Source organism: Electrophorus electricus, chromosome 15 (assembly GCF_013358815.1).
Source record: "Electrophorus electricus isolate fEleEle1 chromosome 15, fEleEle1.pri, whole genome shotgun sequence".
In the NCBI taxonomy this organism is placed as follows: Eukaryota; Metazoa; Chordata; class Actinopteri; order Gymnotiformes; family Gymnotidae; genus Electrophorus; species Electrophorus electricus.
The window spans coordinates 12,709,583-12,736,919 of record NC_049549.1 but is presented as its reverse complement, the minus strand read 5'-3'; the positions used below and the strand labels follow the sequence as shown (position 1 = coordinate 12,736,919).

General features: G+C 37.3%; 1 protein-coding gene across 1 annotated transcript; it reads right to left on the bottom strand.

Moving 5' to 3' along the window:
- Positions 1-1,301: 1,301 nt before the first annotated feature.
- kcnh2a (potassium voltage-gated channel, subfamily H (eag-related), member 2a) lies at positions 1,302-23,193 on the bottom strand. Its single transcript, XM_027005780.2, has 15 exons — positions 23,118-23,193; positions 22,020-22,250; positions 16,226-16,393; positions 14,881-15,288; positions 14,474-14,685; positions 6,029-6,451; positions 5,531-5,927; positions 4,913-5,112; positions 4,349-4,601; positions 3,382-3,575; positions 2,846-2,945; positions 2,510-2,743; positions 2,130-2,340; positions 1,808-2,000; positions 1,302-1,721 (listed from the first exon to the last, which is right to left on the bottom strand). Exons 1-15 carry the CDS (start codon positions 23,191-23,193, stop codon positions 1,302-1,304), a joined length of 3,720 nt encoding a protein of 1,239 aa, XP_026861581.2.
- Between the last annotated feature and the right edge of the window lie 4,144 nt (positions 23,194-27,337).

The following is a 27,337-nucleotide window of genomic DNA, read 5'->3' as shown; positions in this document are numbered from 1 at the left end:
TTATTCTGGAGGAGAATGACTGCTCTTGTGTGGGTGTAATTCATAAAGGCCTTTTCTCTACATCTGTGTGAATGGTTGGATCAGATGCACTTCACTAATTTTTCCACTTTTTTAGTAAAGTATGATTGCGAGCACCTCTGTCAAATAGATTTTGATTTCTATGATAAGATTTCACAACTTCTAGGTAGTAAAATGGCTCCTAATTCCACCCATGTCAACCTGAAATACAACAGGGGCAGCACTGGCATCTGCCAGGTTTGGTTTAAGTTCAGATGCAGAATAAAACTGAACATGCTTCTTTGCAGGAGGAATCTGTTGATGTTTAGACTCATTTATGACTAGATTCATGTGTATAATCTAAAGCAAACCTACTGATATTTCTTTCTTTTTCTTCTAGAGGAGAATGACTGCTCTTGTGGGGGTGTAATTCATAAAGGCCTTTTCGCTACATCTGTGTGAATTTGAATTCTATAATTAGATTTCACAACTCTTAAATAGTAAAATGGCTCCTAATTCCACCCATGTCAAACCTGAACTACAACAGGGTCAGCACTGGCATCTGCCATTTTCTACCATGAGTCTACCTCCTCCAGAGAACCTAGATAGTTTAGCCTAGTATTCTGAACCAGTTGTTTTTTTTAGCTGTGTTGTTCTTCTGACCTGAAATTCTTGCTCTCAAGTCTTATTAACTTCTCTGTAGATTTTATTAATAAAATGGTGGGACTGTAAAAGTAGCCATATCTTTCCACATTTTTCAGTGAATCTGTATGGGTTTAACTGTTTAATTTTGATAAAAGGCTTGCCCATTTAAGTTTCCCTAGACAAAGCAAAAACCTACATCACATGGTGATTTCCCACTGTAGTTAATTTGAGGTATTTTGCTAGAGACCATTGTGCTTTTTACTACCTGAGTTAGACTCAAAGGAACATTTACTGCTCTTTGAGTGACCATATTGCTCTGCTTATGCCCATTCTCAGACCAGAAACATATGACATACAGTAATATTTGCAAAAAATCACTAACATTTACATTAGTTTGTTCCTTTATCTTTAGTTAGTTTTTTTTTTTTAAATAAAATGGCAACACTGACCATATGACAATAACAGATCTATGAACTGTTAGGCCAGCTAACACATAATGGTTTACTCGATAACAGGGATATCAGCTATTTCTGTACATTAAGCAATAAATTGTAATGTAGCTCCAACTAAAACATTGCAGTTTCTAAACTATCAACTTCCCAAGTGTTGACATTTGCAGTAGAAATTGATTCTTCTTTTTTTAGGCAAAAGCTTTAATGTCAACATCCAGGATCAGAAGCATGTCTTTGCTGAACTGATGAATGCTTCTCCACTGGGTTTTGCCCTCGCAGAGAAAGACGCCTTCCACACTCAGACGACATCAAATCCAGCCTCAGTTGAGGAAACTGGCAGTTAATAGACTCATGGATCTCCATTCCTTGCATAGAATGCTCCAGAGGACCAATCATGCACTCTGGTTGTCTGTTGAGTGGGAAGCTAATGAGATGGGTGTGCCTTTCAGGCCTACTGGTCACATTCGCCTGGTCTGTTTCTGCACATACACTAAAGAGGTGCTGGTTGAACACAAGCCTCCCAGAAGAAGAGTCTGGTGGACAGTCTAGGGACTGAAGATCCTCAATACCATGTAGTGTCTCACAGGCTTTTGTGGAGTGGCCACTAGTTTCCTTAGGCTTAAGTACCTAGGACAAAATAAGACAATGATTAAAATGTATAAAATATGGTATAGATCAAAGACAAGTGTATGACTGCAGTAGACTTATGGTACCGGTGAGAGAATGCTTGTTGTCTCTGTTTCTAAAGGGTTAACTGGTTGCACAAGCTTCTGTCCAGGTTTTGATGGATTTGTGTATGATTCAGGAGGAAAGGATACAGTGCTGTAGGATGGGGGAACCATAGCCATTTGTCTCTGAAGACACTGCATGATGGCTCCAATGTCTGTGGACATACGTGACTCCAGTCTGGGAAGGCAAAACAGAGAGAACTGAAGTCTACATTAAAAACAGACCAGAACATATTGATAAGCATGAAAATGATTTGTTAAAAAAGCAATGTGTATTGGGTCAATGTCCTGATCTGGGTGCTATTACCTGTTAAGCTGTCTATGCAGAAGTTCCAGTTTGTTTTGCATCTCTCTGCCTTGGTGAGGGCTGCCTTGATGGGGTGTGATATTGTGCAAGAAAACCGTAGATGAGGATGAAGGAAGAGAGTGGGATATATTGTGGCTGGGTGCTTCAAGGAACTGATGTCCATGGCTCTCTCCCCAAAAAGTTAAGGTGTTGGAGACTCCTGACAAAGCTCCTGGTTTAAGAAATTATATTAAAGCCTGAAACAATTCAACATATCAAGCAGATGTTTTCTGGTATTTCATAGTGTCATGTTAGAAAATGTGTGTGGTAACCTTTTTCAACTTTTGGCTGAATATAATGCAAACAAAATCAGTAAACAGGTTAACCACTTGAGGGTCTACCTGAGAAGGAGTCACAGCTGGTCTGCTCTCGGTTACTGCTGCCTGAGCTGGGGATATGACTCTGGGTGGAGCCTGCTAGAGTAGAGGTTTGTCTAGGCGCTTCCTCTTCATCACTCTTGAGATGAGAAAAGCTCTGCTGAACTTCCTGTCTTTTGTCCTCATGCTTCCTGCCTCTCTGGCTGAAGGGATGGAGAGTCTTTTTGCTGAGTTTGGTCTCAGCCTTACTTGTGTTATCTGACAGCAAATGACAAAACACCGCTCACAGCTTTGTAAACAAAGCTACCAGTAAGTGTACTAACAGTATTACTTATGCAGTAAGACCTTTCAGTACCGTACCTTTTTCATTACGATGAAAGAAGAGTAGTCTTGACCTATGACGGGTTAGACAAGCCTTCTTTGACCCTTCACCATTCACTGACCCAGAAATAATAGTGGTCTGTGGGGACAGTTGGATTTTAAAAAGTATGTATACATAACGTGTATGTATGTCTTCACATACATCCTAATTTACACTCCTGGGCAAAAAAGGGCTAAACTCAAAATTGCTTAATTTTAAGCTTTTAATGGTCTCAACAGAAAATTATTGGAAACTTTTGAACATCTAGACGTGTTAGTTTGAATTTTAAATCAAACATTTTAATCTTTTTAGGATTTTATCTTTATGTAAAAGGCTACTATGTACATATGTTTCCCTGTTTCCAACATTTTCCCCCAGCAGTTGACTGCAGCAACAAGCAGTGATGAGCAAATGGTGGCACAGGTCTCAGGAGTGAAGTTGTTGTTTTTTTTTCTTATTAATTTTTGTGTTTGGCCCATTTTTTGGCCCACAAGTGTACACAAATATATGTAAATAAATGTGTGTATACACATACATCTCTCAGGTTAAAAGTGATCTCCAGGTTGCTCCAGAAGTCATCAGAGAACTCTGGGTACATGTCCAGAACTTCCAGCACATCCTCTCTGTGGATCTTGTGCAAGTCACAGTAGGTCAGTGCTCTCACGTCAGCACTAGACTTTCCAGGACGTCCATACAAGTTAATGGGTTCCCCAAATATATCATTTTTTCCTGCAGGATTACACCAGACAAGTATGTATTTATCTTTTTATTAAATAAGTGACTGCTATGGACACATGAAAACTAATGTAAATAGCTGTATATAGCTTGGTGAAATGATTTTGGTAGTAGACATTCAGAAATACCAGGCAATGAATACAAATGACAACTAAACACACCCACTAAATATACACTAAAAATAACATAACACTGATCAGTAGCTGTTTCTGTATTGTGAGATAATAAATAATTTATGTTAATGCCCCTTTCAAGGCCTTTTGCTGAGTGAGGTATACACAGTAATGTGTTTTCTCACTCTTTGTCTCACTCCTCACAGTAGAATATAAATACTAAAATTGTGGCAGTGAGGGCATTTCTGAGCATCATCTGCAAGGAGGAAAGACAGGCCAGGTGAACCCAGGTAAATTGGTTGCACCTGTATCTTGTTGATGGTAGCTTAATTAAGTCTTCCTTCAATAGGCTACCTGATGCTGAGTGAGAGAGAGCTGACACAGAGCCCTGCTAACAAAAGAAACATTGTTGAACAGCGGAAAAGGAGAATGGAAAGAGGAAGCCATAGGGACAAAGCTACCAATGGCACCTTTGTTTTTCCTATAAATAAAAATAATGAAGAAGCTTTGTGTCTCTCTCGCATCCCATGTCCTCCCTCCTTCCCTGACCCAGGTTAGTTCCACAGAAATATAACCTGGTACTGGTGACGCTACGTAAAGTCTCTGACTGTTAAACATTTGACATATTAACAAAGCCCAAAACATTAGCCTTACCCAGGATGGCTACTACCACATCTCCCCGGAGGATTTCGATGGAGCCTCGGGAGATGAAATAGAGGGCAGAAATGACATCACCTGCGTGGACCAAAGTGTCACCCGGCGGAGCGTGGGTCATCCTAAACTTCATGGCCAAGGCACGCAAGCAGCCTTTGGTAGAGCCTTTGAAGGCTTTGCAGTTTTGCAACAAGGTGCGGTTTAGATGCAGACAGATGTCTGCCTGCAAGCATTCTGGGAAGCCCTTAAGCACCTGCTCAGTGAAGGACAGCAAGACAAGTGAACAGAAGTAAGAGAAAGTAAAATTCTGGATCTGTAAATGCCAGGTGTCTGTATATGTTATTAACATTTGTACAAATGCAATTAAGAGAAGCAAATATAATTGTTAACACAGTAAAGCCTAATTTTTGATACCCCAATTCAACAGGACCTTTGAATTTTTTGTTTAAAAGATAAGTAACTGTTTCATGTTTCTGTTAGGCTTAGCATTAGAATGAATGTGAAATTAAGCAAAGAGATTTTTACACAGTATACTATGCATGTGCACATGCAAATAGGACTCACAGCATTCATATCAATGCCATTAGTGTAGGACCAGGCATGCTGGAAATACTCCTCTAGTTTCTGTCTGAGTGGATTGGGGATCTGATGGAAGCGAATAAACTCCCGCACACGCAACATCTGGGTGTGGTAGCGAGCAGTTCCAGAATAAAGTCTTTGGATGATAGCCGAAACATTCCCAAAGATACTAGCATACATGAGCGCTGTACAAAGACATGTTTAGTTTGATTATTTTTGCAGTGCTAAGGCAACTGTTATTTTACAGTTCATAGTACTAAAAATGTTGTTTAAATAGGAATTACATTTCAAAGGATCGCCAAGGCATTTGCTTAAAACCATAAAAATAATCTATAAAATAATCCTTTAATCCTATGCCTAATGATATTCATTAATAAAATATTTGGGTAAAATCATACTGCTGAAATTACAGCAGATTCCAAGATAGAAACATAAGAGCGCCAATCTATATAAATCTCCTATGACTTCATTGTAGGCAGATTTAGCTGTAGTCAGAAAAACAGAATTATAGTGCATAATGCAATATAATGCACAAATATAAGTCTAAATACAATTTTATAAAGATTTTGTCTACATGAATAGTTAAATGTTATGAATACCAACCACCAATGAGCATGACACAGATAGAGAAGATCTTCTCAGAGTTGGTGTTTGGGGAGACATTTCCAAAACCCACACTGGTCAGGCTACTGAAGGTGAAGTAGAGAGCAGTGACATACTTGTCTTTAATGGATGGCCCTGAGCTTGGAATAGTTTCATTGTAGGGTTTGCCAAGTTGCTCTCCCAGTGAGTCTAGCCAGCCTATTCGAGACGAACCACTTCTCTCCACATTCCCTATAGCGTACCAGATGCAGGCCAACCAGTGAGCAATCAGCGCAAATGTGCACATAAGTAGGAAGAGCACTGCTGCCCCATACTCTGAGTACCGGTCAAGCTTACGCGCCACGCGCACCAATCGCAGTAGCCGGGCAGTCTTCAGCAGACCAATCAGAGTCGTTGTCTGGTGAGGCAAGAAAAATTGAATTTTTGAAGGAAGTGCTGAAATGTGTATTGAAGTGAATAGTGACAACGTATAAATCTACATTCAACAAGCCTCCATACCTCCTCTCCAGAGCGGTAGATGAGCAGGTCGAATGGGATGGCAGCCACTAAGTCAATAAAGAACCAGCCTTTGAAGTAGTGTACAGCAATGCGACTGGGCTGGCTGACCACCTCATCGTTGGTGTTGACGTAAGTGGTGCGGAAGTTGATAACAATGTCGACGACAAACATAATGTCCACGATGAGGTCGACCACGTTGAGAGGGCTGCAGGAGTAGCCGCAGCGCTGCCTGATGGCTTCCTCTTCGTCACTGAGCAGGAAGGAGGCAGAATATGGAGTGAAAATGGCCGTGTAGATGACCAGCAGCAGGATGACCCAGTCCCACACGGCCTTGAATGGGCTGTAATGCAGGATGGTCCATTTGTGGATGCGTGGAGCTTGAAGTTTGTACTCAGGGAGGACATCAGCACCCAGAGACAATACCTGAGGAGCAATACTATACATCACTCAGAGCTTTGGTCTTAAAATAACAGTATTAAGGTTTTTCTTCCAACTGCAAATTACACAAATTCTCTTTGAAAGTGACCCAGTTTAAAGGCATAACCTGTATAACTTTATTGCCTTTGATAATAAAAAGAGAAAATTTGTAAGGAAAATTCAGTATCCCTCCAAACGAATAGGAAGTTGACAACTCTAGAAATTTGTGATGAATTTAAAAATATTTTTATTTTAGAAAGTAATTTTTGAAAGGATCCTTATAACTGATCCATCTAAAGCCATAACCATCAATGAAATCACCAACATCCTTTCAGAGTGAAAGAACAAGATAGTAAACATCAAAGTTATATAGTAATTGTTTGTGAGAGAGCCCATGCCCACAATCTTCACCCTTCCAGTAATACCACACATATATATGCAGAATCATCCCTTTCTGTTGTTGTGTACTCACACTCACCAACTCACCAGCTTCTTCTTTTCTCTTTATTTTTAGATAGCTACAGTATGATGCCTCCCAGACCTCTAAGCCTCTACCTTCAGCCATCATAATATCATGTATAGCTTTAAAGTCTCCCTCATTTCCCACTGAGTCGTGTTCACACATACAGCAGCAGGAGCTAACAAACATCAGCAGAAGTTTTTTAATCATGTTAGTGTATTGGAAATTAGTTTATTCAGTATTATGCATTTGCATTTTAGTAATTAAGACTTTATGTTTTTATAGAATGAGTTTAAAGAGTATTGTTAACAACTCCCACCTCTAAGTCCTAACTTAAACCAGTACTACACGCCTTCACGGTGTATTTAAAAGTGCATGGGTGCCTATAACAAGCTGTATTTAAAAGCCTATACAATATACACAACAGGTGGCAAAGAACAGAAGATCTTACCACATAATCTATCAGGTATAATTTTCCACCTCATTCTTCATATAATGACAATTTTCTTTGTGTTAAAAAGTGGTAAACAAGCCACATGAACAGCTTGATATACATGTGCTGCCAATGTTCTTACTGCTATTATTTAATACAAAGCTTGATGTTCCAGACTTTGATAAGAGATCATGTGCTAGGTAATAAAAAGCACATTACTACACCATCTGTGCATGTAATGATATAGATTCTGACACAGTGTAGCAAGTAGAGTCCTTTGCAAAAGAAATTACCCTCATATTTGTACAAAGTCAGATTTTTGTTTGAAGAAGGTATTGGAGTGACATCACCTTCAATTAAATAGACTTCCTCAATTGAAGAAGCCAAAGGCTTTAAAAAGAAGAAGAAGAAGAAGAAGAAGAAGAAGAAGAAGACGAAGAAGAAGAAGAAGAAGAAGAAGAAGAAGAAGAAGCATATTCTAATGAATTTATCACAAGAATGAACATATTCTAATCCATTTATCCTAATCTAAGGTTTTTCTTACTCATTATATCCTGATCAGGAAGAAGAAACATATCCGCCTTGGACCAGAAAAGAAACAAAGAACCAAAAACAGATACTCCCTTATCCTAATTCACTTATATCTATTCTGGACATTGTTGCAAGACATTTGATCCTCAAAATCATTAATCCTACTGATACATCCTATCCCCAAACCCACAAATAGCCCATGTATAAAATCACCACACACACACACACACATGCATACACACACACACATGCATGCATGCACACACACACACATAGTAACTCATAAAATTAAAAACAGTGCTTGGATAATAAGACCTAAATGTTTTAGGTAAGATATGCCTTTAGTTCCATATCTAGGTCACAGTTAAATAAGCTCTTGAATTTTCACTGCTTCTTCTGCATACTCATTTTTTGAAAGGAACAATACAAAATAATTTTAAAAAGGTTATGGAGCAACAAGCCTTCTTTTCTATGCAACACATCATTGTGTAAACAAGAATATCTACCACATAACTTCTAAATTAAATTAAAAAATGAATGATAATGCCAACTTTTAATGATAATGCCAACTTTTAGTATTTCTCATACTTATTCAGTACACAAGCATCTGTTCTTTGTCTGCCCTCTTAGGTTAAAGCTCTTCCTATCTCAAAAGTAGATATCTGTCACAGATGGACAGGGATATGGGCCTAAGAATAATGAAGTTGCAGATACGTAATATTAAGCTTGTTGAGTTGAGCTCCAGTTCCAGGGCCAGAACCATGATCCACCCCCTGACCTGTCTGTCAAGACATGAAGCATGTGAGTGAAGCACATATTTTCCTAATCATCTTAAAGGCTCTGAATACAAAATCGTGTGTTGATGTACGAGTGGAAGCAATGTGTTTAACTGAAAGGTCTTCTTCTTTTTACCTGAAGAAGATGTTATTGGTGGGGGGAAAATGGGAAAGAAAAAATGACAGAACTGGCAAGGATGTATGAAGAAGAATATGTTGGCATGTGTGCACATATTTGGTAGGAATTTAAAGTACACCTTATTTGGTAGAGGAATTTAAAGTACACCTTGTTTACAAAGATGAAGAGTTTCTACAGTATTTAAGGCATGTAAAGGTACATTAAAATCTGAGTTATAAAACAGCATTTTCAAATTCTAGACATTTCAAAATAAATTTCTGCAGTAGATATGTTCATTTTACTCTGTAATTATGAAATAGCTTTTAAATCTTTTAAATCTTAACTCCATTCTGTCCTTATATTTAAATACAATATTTTAAACATATAATATAAAGGTGCATGGTAGAGCAGAAGGTGGTTGGCTTGGATGTGTGTCCTGTCTACACACAGATATCTGCCATTACTTGATGATTGACAGCTATTTCTTTCCACACATATTAATTGCATCTCATTCTGGCAGTTCTGAGATATGCCTTTGATGTTTTCTATCCAAATTAATCAAACAACCTCTCTCTCTTCAAATGAAAAGTTCTGTTATACCAAAAATTAGTTTTGGTAGTTCACTTATGTTCATCGATTTAAAAAAAAAAGCCTATATAAGATTCTTTTGGTGAATGGGGTCTAAGATGGGAATACTAACACTGCAGCATACTTTGTAAGACTGTAGCCTCTGACAATATAATAATAGCTGTCACCCAGAATAAGAAGATTGTTCTCTGCACTATACATATTATGTGCAGTGTTGTAAACAATGAAGCACCTATAGTTCTGTATGCCTACGCTGTCCTTTACCCCAGGATGAACGGGCGATGAGACCAATTTGCTGTGATAATGATGGAGAGAGGGAGATGAGGTAAAGTGGATGATCTTCAGCGTCAAAATAGCCCTCAGCTGTTGATGTCCAGCAAAGAGCAGTTTCAAGCCACTAACTTCACTCATTCTGTCTCATAATACAATGCACAATGAGGTGTAATATGGAGATATTTATATTGTTTGTTGCAGTTTTTAAATTTAAATTGGTTCTTGTAATCAAGAAGGTTAATAGCATGCTTATGAATTTAAGGCATTAATTTTTAGAACTTTCCCTTCATTTTCCTTTCATTGCCTTTCATTAAGCTCTAGTGGTAGTCTGTCTGAAGCCAATAAATTCCTTCAGGGCCCAGTGGCAGTAGCCAGCTATTTGGCTACCATTAGCACTGACAGACATAAATTCATATCATACTATAATGCATTAAAAATAATCATTTTTTCTCTTATTCTGCATCACTTCTTTAAATAAAATAAATGATCACAATATCAGTTCAGCTGGCATTTTCATGTGCTGTATAAATGTTTGAATTTGAACCAATAAGCAAATAATGCAAATATTCTTAAATATATAAGTAGAATATCTTATATTTTGAAAAGGTTCAAAGGAACTTTCTTTTTTTTTTTTTTTTTTTTTTTTACGGTGGCTTCACAAATGCTGTGCATAACTTCAATTTTAGCTTTAAATTTTAGCTTTTCCTCAACAGAGTGAAGGAATGCAAATACTCAAAAGTGATTGAAGAAAAAGATTCAATGCAAATACTCAAAAGTGATAATTTAGAAATATAAACCCCTTAAAATATTTCCTTATCACTTCTGAATACTTAGTAATACAAATAGTCACATTTGCAAAGTTCATCTGAAAATCCTAGTAAGAGATCCACAACTCTTGATGAATTCATTAAACTTTTAGATACTATAAAAAATAAATTATTACAATACATGATGAAGATGATGAAGTTGTTGATGTTATTAATGATATTGTAAATTAGATAACACTTTGCACAACAAACCTTTTTGCTTTGTCCTCCTTAGAATATTTTGTTCTGCGCTTGGTACACTCACCTTTTTAGCAACAGAACTGGACAGACAGACTGCTGCTGCTATCTCTGTGTTCCCGATGCTTTCAACTCTCACTTGTGACTCTTCCTGAAGGATGCTGCCTCCCACATCACAGGACATGCTTGTGCCCTGCTCAGCCATTATTACACTTCACAAAGCATTTCAACTTTAGCTGTGCTTCCCAGTAACAGAGAAACAGCATTCTTGAAATTCTTCTGTCCTTTCTTGCTATAATTACTTCTCTCTCTCAAAGCATTTCCTGAACATTTCAGCACACAGTGAACCTGTTACTTTCCACTGAGTTAGACTTACTGTTGTCTCTTGTCAAATATTAAATATCACAGAGACTCCTCAATCCACATTTGCAGTTTAGGTTGTGTTTGAGCATCCAATTCTTTGTAACTCTTTATAGAAAGAATAATTTCAGTTACTAATATACACTCTCTTGCTGTGTGTGCGTGCATCCCATGCACACACCCTCCCTCCCACTGCTTTGTGGAGGTCCCATTCGAAATGAGCTGTAATTGAATCTGGCAGCCTGACCTTCCTCCACATGTCTCAGTAACACAAATCTAGCATATGATTGATATGCCCTCTTACCTTCCAAGCCCTTTGGGACACAATTAAATAATACCATTGAACAAAATTGGTTAAATGCACTCTACAGTGATGATGTACAGATGAAGTTAACCAGTGTCACTGCTGGAGGAGATGACCCCATTTTGGTTGAAATTTAATAAAAGTTTTACGGTAACTATTATTGCATCTAGGCAATGTAAAATAAAGCACTTCATACTTCCTAAGCTTTATTGAAAAGCATCCTAAATTTCATAAATGTTTGCCTTCTGTTCATGGGATTTTTGTCTGGCATTTCCCCAGTAATTAACTATTTGTGCACAGGGCCTAGCACTGAAGTCTGTGTTAAACTGTCATTAAGAGGTATATACAAATGTAACCAACAATGATTATAAGGTTAAAATGCACAGCTAAATGTCAGTTTTAATTCAGAAGTCATTACATGTAAAATCTTACAGTTTCATTTAAAGTTTAAAGGGCTGGTGTACAAAGCCAATAAATCCATGCTACTCTCCAGCTGCACTGTAACTTATGTGGCCAAAATAATAACACACACTATTTTATGTTTATACTCACATACACATATACACATATCTCTCTATAACTAAAAGTACAAAGTAAATACAAATAAAAAAGACAAAGTAAAATTACTATCTTAGCAACAGTACAGTACAGTATAGATATTCATTTATCAATTAATGTGTTAATTAGATATATGTCTTTTAAAGCACTATTAGCTCAAACAAGAGTTTCCTCAAAGCTTCAATATTGTTGGTTGTATATTGCCTATTCTGTAAGTGGACAGATGTCAGTGTGTGTTGATTGTTTCCGTGTATTGAAGTTATTATGATAATGCATAAAGGGGTAGTGAACGCTCGCCTCCCCCGAGTTACGCTGTTTGGAACGCCACGTGCAGTGGGAGGGCTGTTTTGTCTGTAACCACACCTGCACACACCTGCACCTCGTTCGTCTAAATGTATATAAACCTGTGTCAAAGTGTGCAGAGTGTTAATGTTAATGTAACGTGTTAATGTTATTTTCGGCATTGTTAAAACGCATGCGTATTCATCGTGTTTGTTTAATGTCAGTCGTTACATGTTCATGTTTGTGTTTATCGTTTGCAATACGTGTGAGTGCCGCTGTCATTTATGTAAATAAATGTACATCCCAGTCGCTGGAGTCTGTGCGTCCTGCCCCTCGCCCTGAGACACTCGGGCGACCACGCGTTACAGGTGGTTGCAGTTCAGAAGCAGATAGGTACAGAAATGATCTATAGGATGGAACATCGACCCGTACTTATGTGTACATAAATCTTATGTGTATGTGCATTAATGATTTATTGATTTATTGTAGAAGTATTTGTGTTCTAAAGTATTCTACTGCTTAGATAAATTGCTTATCATTGCTCAGGTTGCCAAGAGTTTTGCAAATTCTGTATATTGAAAGTAAGTTATATAAACACCATCACTTTATACATATGTTCTCGGGATATATAAAGCATAAAACATTCTGTAAAATATGTAACTGAAGCTAAATCCTAATTGCAATTCAGGGCAGTGCGGGATAAATATATCTGTAAGCATATTACACTATTGGAAGTGTAATTGAGACAACAGTCTGTTTAGGAAAAAGGAAAAGCTCCATTTATATATATATATATATATATATATATATATATATATAGATAGATAGATAGATAGATAGATAGATGTGGCAGTAATATATATATATATATATATATATATATATATATATATATATATATATATATATATATATATATATATATATATAATTGATGTGGCAGTCCCAAGTTAAGTGAAAAAGTGGAAATAGAAACTGTGGAAAGTTAACTGCCAAGACAAAGGTTGTCCCAGTGATGATAAGGGCAACTGGAGCTGTATCACATGGAGCTGTGTTCCCTAACACGTTATATATAGAAGTACATTATTACAGAATGCAGTAAAGCCATAAATGAAAATTATAATCTGTTACTGTGTCTATGTATGCCCCTCAAACCAAAATATGGGTTTACATTTACATTAATTATTCAGACACAAAAGAAGAGTGCAAGTCTTTGTCACAACTCTCACTTGCTAACCAGTATTTCCTGGTTCACATCATAGATTCCTGGGACTGTGAAGTGTTTTCTGACAGAAAATTGACATGACAATCACTCTCATGACAGCTGCTCTGGATGGAAAAATATACTTTAACTAGCCAGTGTAGTGACATTTTCAAAATTCCATTTAGGTGCTGGCAAACTGCATGATATGTGTTGTACATCTGCATCTTATTCATTAATGATGAACTGAGGGATTTTTATTCATGTAATTAGTGGTAGATCTGAAACTGCTAACCTGTGGGTGTCAACAGAAGCATTTCTGAGTCAGTATGGGAGTCAAGATTATAATTTTAACATTATTAATTTATGTCAAACCTTTCCTTTAAAGAGGATTTCCAGAACATGCAAAATGAAAAAAAAAACTGTGTTAACTTCCAGACACAAACCAGCATGATTCCATTCCATCCATTTGGACCACCAGTGATCATGTTAGTGTGATCCATGAGTTAATAGCTATTAAAGTGGGAAAAGCTTAGGAGATAAGGTATACAGGATCAGCTATAATGGAGGGATGGCCATGACATTCCCTACTCTTTTCCCTGTGGCATTATGACACAATTTAGCCACATTACAGATTGTCAGTGCCTTGGATAGCCATTCAAAATTCATGAAGAAGGTTTCCTGGTCAGCACCCCTGCCCCTAGACTCTGCCAGTGATGTCCTTCACACATATGATTTTAAATGCTTATATTGTTGGCAAATGGCATCACCTTTTGAGTAAAGATCAATTATTGCTGATTGTTAATGTTTTTTTTTTTCTTTGCGCTCTGACCTGGCTGCTTTTCTCTTACAGATAGCTCAAAAGTATTCTTGCTTGATTTTGGCCACAGACTCAAACACCAAAAATAGATGTTTGCTGATGTTAGTGATTGGATGCTTGATGTAGTTTAGCATTCAAAGGATCAATGATCAGCACTTATTTTTTATACTTACTTACACTTATATTTTTAAGATTATTTGCATTTGCATTTATTTTTCTTCATGCCATTATACATTGTTTATTTCTCCTGTCTTATAATGGCACTGAAAATTCTAGTGTTCTTTCTGTTATAAACCAAGAGTAATTGAGAGGTACTCTACCTGAGTTACTTTCTCAGTCACGTTGTGGGTGCGGTCGATCAGCTTGCAGGGGGCAATGATATCAATCTCACTGGAAGGGAGCGTCACAAATGGATCTGGTTTGAAGTCTATTAAATTGTGTGTTGCTGCAGGACTTGTATTTAACAAGCGGAACCGTATCAGGTCTGAGTCAGATGTAGAGCTAGGCATACTGGCTTTATGATGCATGGCACCTGAGTAAACACATAGCATAAAGAATGCAAGATAATTACACTGTTCGTGTTCAATGCTTATTTCATTCTGTAATGCAAAGCTTCTGATTTTTTCTTATACCATGACTGACAGGACCTGCTTTGCCGCTGACAACTGCTAAGACTCTAGCCATGTTAATCGGTGTACTGCTCACTTGAAGCCAGCTCTGGGCTCACCTGTGCTGTTGGGCCCGCCAGGCAGCTTCCTGTTCCAGTTGCGGTCAGCAGCTGGTGAGCGTGGGATGCCACACAGGCTTTCACATGACCGGCTATGGGCCATACCGCAGCTGGAGGGCTCTGACTGAGGGCCGCGCAGGCTCAGAGAGGGCCAGGGCAAGCCTTGGGACAGAGCCTGGGAGGGTGATGAAGGTGATGGGTCACAGCAAGACTCTGGCAAAGGAGCTTTATCCCACAGTGGAAGTGGGGGAGCCACAAGCTCAGAGCGCTCCGGCACAGAGAGCAGTTTATCCAGCGCCACTGACTCGTGGCCCATGTGCGGCATCTCAGCGTCGTCATGCAGAGACTGCTTGCTGCTGCTCATGGGATGCAGGAAAGGCTGGCATAGCTTGAACCTGGGCCTGCAAGCTGAGCAAGAGAGAGAGTGTGAAGTGAGCACCGTCTGACTCTAGAGACCAACAGATGTAAGAAATCTTTGCTGGCAAAAAAGCAAAGAGTTTTCTGACAGTGCGTGCCAAACAAAACTGAAACAGAATGCTTAAAAATCAAGGAGATTAGTGAAGAATTATTTCCAACAATTTATGATAAATGACCCAAATATAACAGCCTCTCAAATATTCAGAAATGACCACACCTGCTAGGGGAACACAAAAAGAGCTGGATGTTAGCAGTACAATATGTTTTTGCATACCACTATAAAAGGGACAGTGAGTAACAATCTTGAGAGATATAAACATATACACTTTCATGCTTACACTCCATTAAAAAAATAAAATAAAATAAAATGAAACAGCAAAAAACTAGAAACTCTTGTCTGATTATATCACAAACACCATACTGCTTTACTTCAGCCTTTATTGAACACCAATTGTTGCACTAAAAAGTTTCATCTTAACAATTTGCTTTTTCACAAACTATACAATGTTCAATTTCTTGTTGTATCATTCTTTAATAACCTCAAACTTTGTAACCAAATCTTTGACAGTACAAATTCATCATTAGTTGTCATGCCAAAAAAGCATATTGAATTGAACTGAACTGAATTGAACTGAGATAGACAGAAATAGAGATAGGGAGAGAGAGTTTGTTTGCAAGAGCTGAAATATTCAGTAATTTCAGCAATTTAATTCATCACATGCCAGTTTTTAATGTGAACCCTTTCTCCCTTCCACATGCAGCAATAAAACTCACAAAATCATTTGTATAAAGGATGGCCTAAGTCCATAAACCTCTGTATGATTAAAACATGAATAGTTTATTTGAGTCAGGGTGCTGAAAACCTGGCCAGGAACAAGGAAAGCAGCTATTACACATACTGTAAGCACAGTGAGTGATATTAGTGCACCTTTAGAGATCCAGGGGAAGGAGAGTTTGTAGTTGTGCTCCTTTAGTGGTGAGCTGTTTGAGGTTCGTCCCTGCTGGTCTGCTAGCTCAAAGTTTAGGATAAACATGATGACCATCCCATCCTCATTTTTGACTGGAACCACATCCACCAAACACCGGAAACACACCCCTAGATAGAAAAGGAAAACTGAGATTTTTATGTGCAACAAAAGATATACTAAACATTCATTTGAATAGAGAAGGATAATTTGGCTTTATGTTAGCAAAACAAGGTTTATCTGCAAATGGAAGCACTTTCTCCTGTAGAGGGCGATACATAACAACAGATTCAAGTAACTTGTTATTTTTGGATTCTATAAGATACTACAGCATTTATCTCAAAACAAGCATTTATATCCTCCATGTCCCATATTCCAGAATATGGGTTCTCAAGTGTGCACTCTTTGTGCACACAAGATGCCATCTTTAGACTGTACTCTGTAATTATATGACCCCTACTATTAAGTACAGTGAGCATTGTTCTGGTTGGTTATATACTGACCCACTACTCTAAGTAACACCAGCCCCAAAAACAGATTTATAGTAGCCAATAACAAAGACTTATGTTGTTACATTACATACTGTGTGCATTCTAACTCTCCATGGGTGGTTTCTTTGCAGGTTTTGCAGAGCAGCAATGAGCTCCACAAAACCTGCATTGCAGCTTGCTAAAAAAGGCCACACACGCTATTCATTTATATGTTTACAGTAATGCTCACACTGACATCCTTGTATGCTCACATTGATGTTACAGTGCAATACAAACAGAGAAAACTGGTTACTGTATGTAGTATATGCTTGCATTCTGTACTTCAGCACTTCCCATGTTTGTTTCACACAATAACACTGCTTGTAGCACTTAAGTCTAAAGTATAAATTGATTTACTAGTTTGCAAAATAATTTAATCCAGTGTGAAGTTCAGTGAACTTTCTTCAAATAACCTTGTGACTTTCATATCTGAAACAATCAATCCTAGATTCATTCTTTTTCTTCTTCTTCTACTCCTTCTTCTTCTTCAACTTCTTTTCTTCTTCTCCATATGTTGGGAATTGTTCACACACAATCATTAGAGCCCTGCCCCTTCCCACATTACCAATCTCCTCCAATTCCTCTTGAGAGGAGTAGGGAAAGGCATGGGGCCACAAACATATTTTATTGTATTGGGGATTAAGGCAGAAGACTTTTTTTCCCCTGTTCCTAGCTAAATCATTTAATTCATACCATCATCTGCTACTGTATAGCATCATCCTTTACTATTTGCTGTTGTCTGCTGCCCACTGGCCCCTCACCTTATAATCTATGGTGGCTATGTGACAGCGGATTGATTCAGGTGAGGGTGGATTCTATTATACAAATATAACTCTGTTCACTGCACGGATATATATGAACTTCCTGAAAAATCATGTGAAAAGGAGGCATCTAGGAGAGGATTAAAAGGCTGGATGGCCCGAACAATATAATTTGCAAACAATAGCTTTATGCAGCAGGGGGCTTGGCTCCTTCTGTACCAAGGACAGAGACAGTGTCATCACTGGTTTTTGCCATTAGGGGAAAGGATCATAGTCTTTATTCGACTATAATCACCATATAAAAATCAAATTACTAGTGGGATTTAAATCTTTGAAAGCTCCAAAGCAGAGTGCCCCACATTGCATGCCTCACACTTCCCTGCTCACTCTCTTGTGGCCTGAGCCTTGCTTGCTTTGATGCAGTAGTTTGAGTGCACTGTGGAGGGCTGAACATTGCTACTGTTGACACGCCACAATACACAATTGGAATTGTGTTTTTTATTGTAAATAATTAAAATTTAGGTGAGAAAAAGTATGTGAGATCAGTGGAATTCAGAATTTTAAAAATGTTTCTCATGCAGTTTGAACCATCTTTCCAACCATATTTCAACTTGATACAATTTGCATGGTTCAATTTGAGATTTGCTAGATATCACCTATCAGCTGTAAAATATGGCTTCTGAGAAGGTTGCCATATTCTGTACTTTACAAGAAACCCTCAAACATTCAAAACTTGGAAACTGGAATAAGAGAGATTTATCCTAGACAAGGTAAGGAACCCAAATCAAACCATAAAGTTGCTAGAATGAATGTTGAAGTTCTTGATCCCAGCCTTTGCCACCAAAATGTTCATATCCTCCTTTCAGTCTCATATCCTTTGTCCAAACTTTTATCCAAAGCCCTTCCCTCCAAAGGCATACACACTTAACATTTAACATGTTATACTTACATCTATTAACAGCATTGGAGTAATGTTCAGGTTTGGATATCCAATCAAGTATGTTTGTAAAAAGGATGGAAAATAACCATTGCTTAATTTCAGTGAGAAGAGCAAGACTTTTCATTGCACCAAGTTAATATTTGCTAATATTGTTATTTATCTCTAAGTACAGTATAAGGAAGGTTTTCAGACACTTTTAAGTTTTTCTTAAAATAGATTCAACTAATTCTTTATACACAAAATTCTAAAGCAAAAATAGCCTTGTAGAATTTTCTGTAAATTGATTTCAAATAAAAGATTTAATAAATTACACAAGTATTCAGACTTTATTATTACACTTACAAATAGGCTCAGGTGCAACCTACTTCTGTCAACAGTATATGAAATGTTTATACAACATCATTGCAGTCCACCTGTTCCTAACTGAATTGTTTGTATAAAATTAGAAAAGGCAGAATCATCTGTATATAAGATCTCTCAGTTGAAGGTGTATGTCAGGAGTATGTCAAACCCCAGCCATTATGTCAAGAGAATTGTCCAAAGACCTGCAAGACAGGACTGCACAGATCTGGAGAAAGATTCAAGAGTATTACTGCAGCATTGAAAGTGCTCAAAAGCATGATATCTTTCATCATTCTAAACTTTAAGAAGTTTAAAACCACCAAAGGTCTTCAATAAAAGACACATTAGCACCCACTTGGAATTTATCAAAAGGCATCTGAACAACTCTCAGAAACTGAGACAAGATCCTCTGGTGTGATGAAAGACCCTATCTGATGAAAGACCCTATAGTGCCCAAGATCTCAGGCTGGAGTAAAGGTTTACATTTCACATTTACATTTGTATTTCAGTGACCCAAGAAAATAGAGGAGTGGCTTTGGGAAAACTTTGAAAGTTCTGGAATGGCCCAGCCAGAGTCTGGACCTGAACCCCATAGAGCATCCATGGAGAGACTTAAAATTGCTGTGCATTGACACTCCCCATTCAATCTAGATTAACTTAAATGATTCGGCCCAGAAAAATGGGATCTGAAGAATTTCCATATTTGTTGTAGCTGATATTTGAAATGTTTGACTATTAACACATAGCTCAATTGACTTCATCTGGGAAAACGGGTTCAAAATAGTGACCAAAATTACTATTACATTTTAGTGTATTAAGTCTAACAGAAAGAAAAATCAGTTAGGTGAGGTGTAATATAAAATGGTGTAAAAAGGAGATTACAAGAAGAATGTAATCTATGCCAGAGATCAATGGCTGTGGCCACTCTAAGAAAGCTCTTTGGTCCTATTGTACAAATAGCTAAGGATGAATAATGAACTCCCTTGGCTTAGTCATTCATTTGTTTAATTATAGCAAGGGAAGCAATTACCTGAATATAAAGATTGATGATTAGGTTCATTTATACCTCTTGTGAATGATGTAAATCAAAAGCATTTATTGCTACTCTATTTTAGCCATGGGCCTTGTTTGTAACCATCAAATGTCATTGAATGGTATCCCCAAACATTATGCTAATAAGTGTTATTTAGAGAAAAAAAAGCCTCAACAAGTAACAAGTTGTGTGGAGTAAATAAAAACATTGGTACTAAAGTATATGTGCCATTAAAAAAGATCAGGGTAAAAGTAAACCTTGGGGATTAACATAGCAGAATGCTTCTAGACCCAAGAGGCATCATTAGGAGGTGGAAATCTGCCAATTTCAAATACTTAATTTCCCCTGAGTTAAACATCAATGGACATTCAGGCTTAGGAGTCACATGCGGATTCACAAATTGGTTTAAAAATGTGTGGATCTACCCTCATGTGCTTCTTGCGATGTTTTCATATCTTCAACCACATGTTTCGGCATTGAATGCCCTTCCCATAAACTCTTTTGTGAGGCAATGGACCTTCAACTAACTCCTTCATGATCTGAGAAATAGAATGCTGACAAAAAGGCACAGTGAACATTAAGTCAACAGAGATGCAACCTTACAACTTGATGTGCTATTTTGATTTTAAAAATTATTGTTAATGATTATGGCTGCTTTATGCTGTTTTGTTGGCTTTGCTTCTTTTTCTTTCAGTCTGACTAAATATGTTTTAAATTGTTGCTTACGATCATCTTGTATAGGACTTCTGCATGTTCCAAAACCAAAACTCAGAAGAAGAAGGCATTTAATGCACCAATGATATGACATTAAGAAATTTGCCAGGCGCCCTCCAAAGATCACTTCTAAATTAAAATGATTGCATTCACAGAGAGATTACGTTACTATCAATTAGAAACATCAGGACTCAGTTGCCATCCAGATTTTTTTATTTCTGTGATTCACATGAGATTGATTCAGATACTCTGTACTTTACGCAGAAAGGCAACACAAGAGTTTGTCTCTATTGTTTATCTTCAGTTAATTTCAAAAGCTATATTCCTGCCATTGTATTAATTGCTCAGATGATCATTATAGGTTGTCCGTGCTACTTTGAAGAACAGTGAAATATTTAAAGGATTTCTCATTGGATTTTCTATGGATTTTGCTTAATGTGATTATATTTAGTTATTAGTAGTGTACCTTGCTAACTGGAAAAGCAAATGAATAAAAAACCACAAGTAACCACTTCAGAGTGCTATTGTAATGAATTCACCAGCGGTACCAAATATTATCCTTCCCTGCTAGTTGCTAGTTGTCATTTTTCTCTGTTAGGCTTCACACTACCGTTGCATTTTGTATAAAAATATAAAAGGCATTTTGTAAAAAGTAAGGTGATTAAAAAATATTTTTCTTCAATTTTGGAAATTCAGTACGACAGAGGGCAAGCATTAGCACAATAATGCAATTCTGTCCACATCATATTCTGGATTCCCAAAATCTATTCTAAAACCTAAATCATAATTCAATTTCTTCACTGCATTTTACAATGCTGAATAGCCAGAAACAGGATCACTGCGCTATGAACCTTCAAAGTTAGCTTATAGCATTACTCTGTATCAGCACATCTCTTTACAGAAACATTTTTTGACAGAAAAAACACATTTTTCTACCTCCGAGAATATCATCCAATTTACCTCAAGCCTAGTGTGTAGAATTAAAGTCATCCATAATCTGAGTTTACTGCTGTATTTGAAAAAGTTCATCAAAATGCTTCATTAATGTTAAGGGAAACAATCACTGACTGTATTTCTTATCTTTTACAAACAAAGTGAGTAATGTAGAAAATGTTTTTATTCAGATCAATACAAATTAAAAAGGAAAACATTTTAATTTTTATGAAGATTCATTAATATTTCTGAAGAAAATTAAGCATTTCATATAATTTATTCAAATTAAATGTAATAAATTAGTGCTATGCAACTATTACATCACAGTTTATCTCCTATGTGTTATTAGGAAAGCCTAAGCATCTTTCTGAGATAGGACTTAGAGATGAGATGTCAGAGACAAGACTCAAGAAGACTTTCCTGTTAGGTGCTACTCTCCAGCAGTTACATCAATTATACTAAACATAGTGTTTAAGTTCCAGTTATGGACACTCAAATGCTCACCGTCTTTCCTGTAGAGGGTGATCTCCACCTTCCTCTCCTCAGACCCCAGCAGTGCTTTAGCCATCTGGGCCACAGCTGCCCTCCCTGTGTGGGGCCCGTATAGGAAGCTGCAGGTGCATGGCTGCTGCATGACCTCAGCACGTGTGTAGCCGCACATATGGCAGAAGCCGTCGTTGCAAAAGATGATGGCACAGTTCTCCACCCGTGCGTTGGCGATGATGAATTTGCGGTCTGTTGGTGTTTATCAATGAGATTAAAATTAGGGATTATGTTAGCTATATTACAGAAATACTTCTACTGATAATGAAATAATGGGAACATTTTGGATCTCAAAGCCTATTAATGCAGGTGGTTATATCATTGTGTTGCAGGATTCATATCATGAACCTGAATGCAGACTATAGAAATTTCAAATGATTATGATTTTATACTTAGAGAAACAGATCTCATTCTTTAAACATCTGTAATGCAATATAAGAACACTTAAAGTAAGGTGAAACCATTATTATATTTGGATTTAAATTGATTATAATATAAATTCAGTTAGATAAGTAACAAAGCTAAGGAAATTTAAAGAGATGCTGAAACAGAAACTAAGGAAAAAATAGCTGTACACCTAGAGGCTTTAACTGTTGTGTTGCCATACACAATATGTGTTAGACGTTTTTTAATTTTTATAAATGGTTAGTTTCTGAACACAAGATCAGCGTTAATATTTTTAGGTGGGAGACCACTCTCAAATCAGCAGTACATAATATTTAACATTTTGGCATTAGTCCTGAGGAATCGAGCAGAGAGTAGATAGCAGGATGGCAAACTCACATGATGGGCATTCAATAACTATAATATACACATAAGTAATATATCTGTAAGATAGGTGCACCTAATAAAGTGACCAGTGAATGTTAGTACAAGATATTTCTAAAAAGTGGATGGTGAGTGTTATTGTTCTTGGTTAAACTATTACAACATGTTATGTATTTGACATTAATAATAATAATAATAATAATAATAATAATAATAATAATAATAAGCTTTAGACATATGTTCACTAGCATTCATAGTAGCAGTAATTATTGCACAGTATCTTTCTCTTACTTTGCCCCTCGAACTTCCTAATGATGGTGTCCAAGAAGGTGTTCTGGGGCGCAACGTGTCCCCGTCTAACTGGCATTGCTGTACTTTTGAAAAAAATGTTAAGTTAGTTCACTCCTTTAATGGTTCGTCCGCTGTTCTGAGGGAATTGCGATTTATTCTTGAGGTTTTCTTCGGGTCTACAGTTTGAGTCCTTATCGTAGCCTACTCAGTTCTGACAAATTCCGCATTATGAACACTTGTTAAAATACTGATTTGCGGCTCACTGCTAAAATTATTTATCCATTAGACTTCATCCCATTCCTGTGCACAATTATCCACGTATATGTATGTGTCCAATTAATTCCGGTCACTCTTCTCTTTCACGTCTATTTCCACTGCAATTTTAAGATGATGTCTCTGTAAATAACGCTATGGTTTGTCTCCGACACTTAACTTGTTATGTGAGCCTAAAAATGCGCCAGACAGTTGAACATGAACACGAATGATGGGAGGGGTGAGACAAAGTGGGCCAGGAGCGCACCAGTTCTAGCATCGTTCCCAGGAGACTCGAACTTGGTAGATATAACTACTACCCCCATTCGTGTAGTTCTACTGTAAGAGGTCAGCGAACATTACACTACATTCTTTGTAGACTATGACCTCTAAAATATATATCAAAATAAAAAGAGCACCTTATCCTTAATTAAATTCTATTTTCTAATGTAACATTTCTGTGTCCATCTATTGTTAATTATATAACCTAAGTACAAAGAAAAGTATTCAGGGCACATAGGTAGTGATGCATGCTCGAGCACAGACTGCGCGTACGCTCACGGTGAAAAAATTAGGGCCGATGAAGGGCACTTCCGGTCTTTTAGGGCAGAGTGTATATACTTCAGCATATGATGTCTTTTGCGGTTCGTGGGTACACACATGCGTTTTCTGCGCACTGCAGTGATGGTTTACATATAGGCTATGTTTGGAGCAATATGACTATACAGCGGATCGCATGTAACTCGGAAACAGGAGACCATTTGCTTAGTTGTAACAGACCAAGCTCCTGACGCTTATGTGAAGCAGCATACATAACGTTTCAAACTAATGTTAAAATCTTGGGTATTCAATCGTCTTTTTGTTTGTTTGTTTCTCTGTTGTTGTTTTTTTACTCGTAACTGACCACAAGAACTGTGGTAAATTAACTATCCCTATAGTACAGGCCAGTTAGTAGTAATTTTTAAATCCCCTACAAATCTGTGGTGTCATATATACTAGGCGGGCAAGAAAAAAAAAGTAGATTTACTCTTGCTTAAGTAAAGAGAAACATTTATATATATATATATGTGTGTGTGTGTGCCTAGTGGCACATGCATCTGCAATTGCTTGCTAGCTAAGTAGCTATCTACTAAGTTATCAGTACATACAAATAAATATCTTGTTGCCTGTGAAACATGATTGTTCTCATTAGTCATGTAATTAGGTAGGTAGAACACAGATGGATTATTTTCAACAATGATTTTCATGGCTTTGTTGGAGATAGTTTAGATTAACATTTTTAACTTGTTTTGTAATGTGGGATATTTATGACTAGGATAATGATGATGAGAATTATTGTAATTAAAAGAGCAGTAGATGCTAGGTTGAGAAGAGAGTTGAGGATTTGTGAGCAGCAATATGGTTTCATGCCAGCAAAGTGCACCACAGATGCAATGTTTGCTTTGAGAAAGTTGATGGAGAAGTAAAGGGAAAGCCAGAAGGAGTTACATTGTGTGTTTGTAGATCTAGAGAAAGCTTACAATATAGTGCAGAGAGAGGAGTTATAGCATCGTATGAAGAAATCATGAGTGGCACAGAAGTATGTGAGGGTGGTGCAAGATATATTTCAGGATAGTGTGACAGTGGTGAATTGTGCAGTAGGATTAACATGCCATGATCATTCAATTTCTAGACTTCCTTTGGAGATTTTCCAAGTGTTGGCATGAAAAATAGTGTGCACTGGATAGTGGTCTGGTCTGGAGGCTTCTCAAGTCATCTTGTTATCCGAAGCTAGACAATGGGAGTGTTGGTTCAAAGATCAGTACAACTGAAGGGGATCCCTTTATACAGGTTATTCTTGCCTACATCTGTGTCTGCAATTTGCAGAAATGGCCACCAGAGGTCAGCAGAGTTGAGAATCGTCCCAAAAGTACTAAACAGTCGCACCCGCATCTTAATTCATCTTGTTAGCTGCACTTTCAATTAAAGTGAGTTTTGACCCCAGACTTGCATTAACAGTTCTTTATTTTACGTTTAAAGGAGACTCTGATTGGTTGATGGTTTGAACAGTCTCTGGCAAGACTGGCATACTTAACAGATTTTGAGTCATGTTGTGAATAATCCTTGCATGTGGATTTATCCAAAATATGAGTCAGCCTCCACAAACCATAAATTCAAGAGCTATACAAGAACTGATTTTGATTCAGAGATTTGCTTAGATGAGATAATAGGAAAATGTACTGCTTTTCTGATTTACTCACAAACTGGCATTTAAAAGCAAAAGAACAGTAACTTTTAATTTCAAATTCTATGCATTGCAATTCTCTATATTGCAATTAGTAAACTGTGAGGTATTAATAGTTACAAATTGCAGAAAGCTGAATCACTTAGTAATCACTCGGTAAGTCACAATTAAAAAAGTGGAGAACCTCACTTCCCATATACATATACCATCAAAAATGTATGCTAATCAGTTATTCAAATTTATCCAGTGAAAAGACAATGACTCTCTGCACTCTCTGCATATTGCTTTGTTTATATGTTACTCAACGTTTTACCTCAAACAGTCCACAAAATGAGAGTCACTGCAGAATAAGATGATCGCTCATTGGAGTCTAAGTGACCATTTTTGATTCTTTATCATGGCCATTAAAGCACAAGAAAGGTACATTAGAAACTGCATTGGAATTACAACTTTTCCTTAAGCACATATAAAAACTTTGAAGAGTTCATTGGAAAAGGGAAGAGGCATGTCGTGATTCTGAAGAAAAATATAAGAATGCTTAAAAAGAGTCTTACTGTACAAGTTGTGCATAATAAGGCCTGTAGAAATATTGGTTCTCTTAAATAATTTGCCAATAATTTCTTTAGGTAATTTATTTTTAAATTAGTAGCAAATAATTCTTAAACATATCTTTTCAAAAATAGTAAAACTGACTCTAAAATGCTTCCCCCCACTGTTTATTATGTTTTAATCAATAATTATTCATAATTTCATAAGTTTAGTATATAAAGGAAAAGCTGCTTCCTGAAATTTGTGTTGGCTTTGCCAGTTTCCTTTAAGCTGTTCAAATGCTGCCATACTGCATATCTTATCAACAGCTGTCTTCCAGTGGCCTCTGTTATGGTCATCAAAGTACACACCCTTGGATCTTGGGGTCAAAGTGCCAGTGTAGCCTATTGTTGCTCATGTTTGTCACAAACATGTACTTAAGGTTTCACAAGTTGTTTTTAGTTTTCCATTACTTGGTCCAGTTACACCTTGGGAGCAGACACGAGTAGCTTGGCATGGAGAGGGAGATCACAGCAAAGCTGTGGCAGGAAGCTATTTTGGTGAAAAGGAAATGGTAATTTCCTATTCTATTCCCAAATGTTATGTGTGTGTGTGTGCGTGTGTGTGTGTGTGTGTGTGTGTGTGTGTGTGTGCGTGCGTGTGTGTGTGTGCGCGTGCGTGCGTGTGTGTGTGTGCGTGTGTGTGCGCGTGTGTGCGTATTAATATTTGGGTGGGGGTTGTTGGTGGCGAGAATGTGCCACCCTTTGTTTTGGTCAGTGTTGACTTTTGTGCTTCCTCACCATGTCCCTCTCAGCACTACCTATCATATTTAAAAACCACAAAGGCAGGAAATTACACACTACTGCACAATGTTGGGGCATCCATGTTAAAATAGTTCCCTGGATTTTCCTGTTCACCTAGACGACAGCTTACTTACAAAATCTTATACTAAAATGCGTGAATTACAGGCCATAAAAGAAAGGTTAATTTCTTTGAGATTAGGGGAGAATGAAAAAAAAGACTGTTACGACAGGGGAATACTGTTAAATAAACAAAATGAACAAGTGCTGTGTTTTAAAATTAACATTTAGATTTAATTACATTTAATTTGCATCTAGACAGTACACTGTTCTGCCACCAGGGGATTAAAACATGTGAATGCAAGTGCCCCCAACCCCACGTCCGGATAAGTTTCGGATAAGTTTGTTCGCAGGGA

Excerpts from the sequence above, each read along its gene's own strand:
- kcnh2a (XM_027005780.2), bottom strand. The coding sequence starts at position 23,193 with ATGCCAGTTAGACGGGGACACGTTGCGCCCCAGAACACCTTCTTGGAC. Across the intron at positions 22,251-23,117 it reads TAGGAAGTTCGAGGGGCAAA|ACCGCAAATTCATCATCGCC; the intron begins GTAAGAGAAAGA and ends AAACACCAACAG. Across the intron at positions 3,576-4,348 it reads TGTGGTAGTAGCCATCCTGG|GAAAAAATGATATATTTGGG; the intron begins GTAAGGCTAATG and ends GTAATCCTGCAG.